The sequence below is a fragment of the Echinops telfairi genome, unplaced genomic scaffold (assembly GCF_000313985.2).
Source record: "Echinops telfairi isolate 266 unplaced genomic scaffold, ASM31398v2 ScPeMD7_18;HRSCAF=68, whole genome shotgun sequence".
Lineage (NCBI taxonomy): Eukaryota > Metazoa > Chordata > Mammalia > Afrosoricida > Tenrecidae > Echinops > Echinops telfairi.
Genome location: NW_022103915.1, coordinates 47639651 through 47641156, shown reverse-complemented (window position 1 = coordinate 47641156; position 1506 = coordinate 47639651). Strand labels below are relative to the sequence as shown.

Below are 1506 nucleotides of genomic sequence, written 5' to 3'. Positions count from 1 at the left end.
GTTAAATATTTCTTTGTTAAGCATTTAACATTTAAATGGTTAAGCCTTTAAGTTATTTCTAACTTAAAATGCTTTTACTGTATCAACTAGCATTATGATTAATATCCTTGCATATAAACTCTTGTCCACGTTGAATCATGTAGGTGAAAGTAGGAGAATTTTTAATACTCTTGAGTCATGCAGTCAAAAGTTCTTGTATAAAGTTATTGGAGTCTTAAGAATGCTCAAGAAAGTGATATTTTTTTTATGGCCCCTTTTATTCCTTACTGGTCTGCCTAAAGAAATCTCTGAGGAAGAGACTATTATGTAGCCATAGAAATATAGATCCCACCCCCAACCCAGTAGTATAAACTTTGGAAAATGGGTAACATAGCTACTGGAGTATTTTTTGATTGCTTGGCACGTTCTTTCTACCCTTGAATTCATCTTCATAAAAGTTGGCCAAAGTGATAAGCTGGCCCTCACCAATTCATTTCTTCAGAGGATGCCTTTAAATGTATTTCAGATCTCATAGGATGGTTGAATATACAGAAGGCCGCTGTGAAGACCAGGCCTGGGGGCAGGCGGCTGTTCCCCCTCCACACCACAATTTAACTCCCTTGATGTCATTTGCAGATGTGAATCCTAAGTACCAGTGTGATCTGGTGTCTAAAAATGGCAACGACGTCTATCGCTACCCCAGCCCACTTCACGCCGTGGCCGTGCAGAGCCCGATGTTCCTTCTCTGCCTCACGGGCGGCCCTCTGCGGGAAGAAGAGAGCCTGGGCCACCATGCCAGTGACGTGTGCGTCGGCCCTGAGCTGGACTCCATCAAAGCAGATGGCTCCTCACCGCCTCCAAGCAGCTTGTGGTCGGCTGCCCAGCCGGCGTCCAGCAAGAAGATGGACGGCTACATCCTGAGCCTGGTCCAGAAGAAAACACACCCTGTAAGGACCAACCAGCCACGAACCAGTGTGAGTGCTGACCCCACGAAAGGGCTCCTGAGGAACGGGAGCATCTGTGTCCGAGTGACTGCAGTGGCTGGTGGCGTGGCCCAGGGCAGCAGCGCCAACCTGAAGACTTCTAAGCAGGCGTGCTTGCCGCCGGGTGGGATGCCCTCCTTCGACAGCGGGCTCTTCTCCCCACTGAAGCAGTGGTCCAAAGACTCGAAAGTGGACCAGCCGGACAGTAAGCGGTTGCCCCCGCCACCGGAGGGCTGCGCGCCAGGGGCTGCCCCTGACTTTCCCAGCAAGCAGCCGCCCAAACCCATCAGAGCAGCCCTGCCAGAGAACGCCGAGGAGTCCCCGAAAGACAGCGGTCCGGTGTCACCGGCCTCTCCCAAGGAGAGCCCGAGGAGAGTCCCCGCGCCACAGCCGCCCGACAGCAAAGCGGCCCCGACGCTGCGGAAGGCGCCGCCGAAGAGCGGCCTGCCGGCGGTCACGGAAGAGAGGCCCGCCCTGGACTTCAAAAGCGAGGGCTCTTCTTCCCAGAGCCTGGAGGAAGGACCCCTGGTCAGCGCCCAGCTCA

General features: G+C 53.2%; 1 protein-coding gene across 1 annotated transcript in view; it reads left to right on the top strand.

The window, feature by feature from the left end:
* The window catches only part of DACT1 (dishevelled binding antagonist of beta catenin 1), a 94241-nt gene that overhangs the window by 89845 nt on the left and 2890 nt on the right, over window positions 1–1506 (top strand). The window contains exon 5 of the mRNA XM_013003653.2: window positions 616–1501. Within this exon, the coding sequence (XP_012859107.1) occupies window positions 616–1501 (886 nt within the window). The remainder of the gene's footprint in view (window positions 1–615; window positions 1502–1506) is intronic.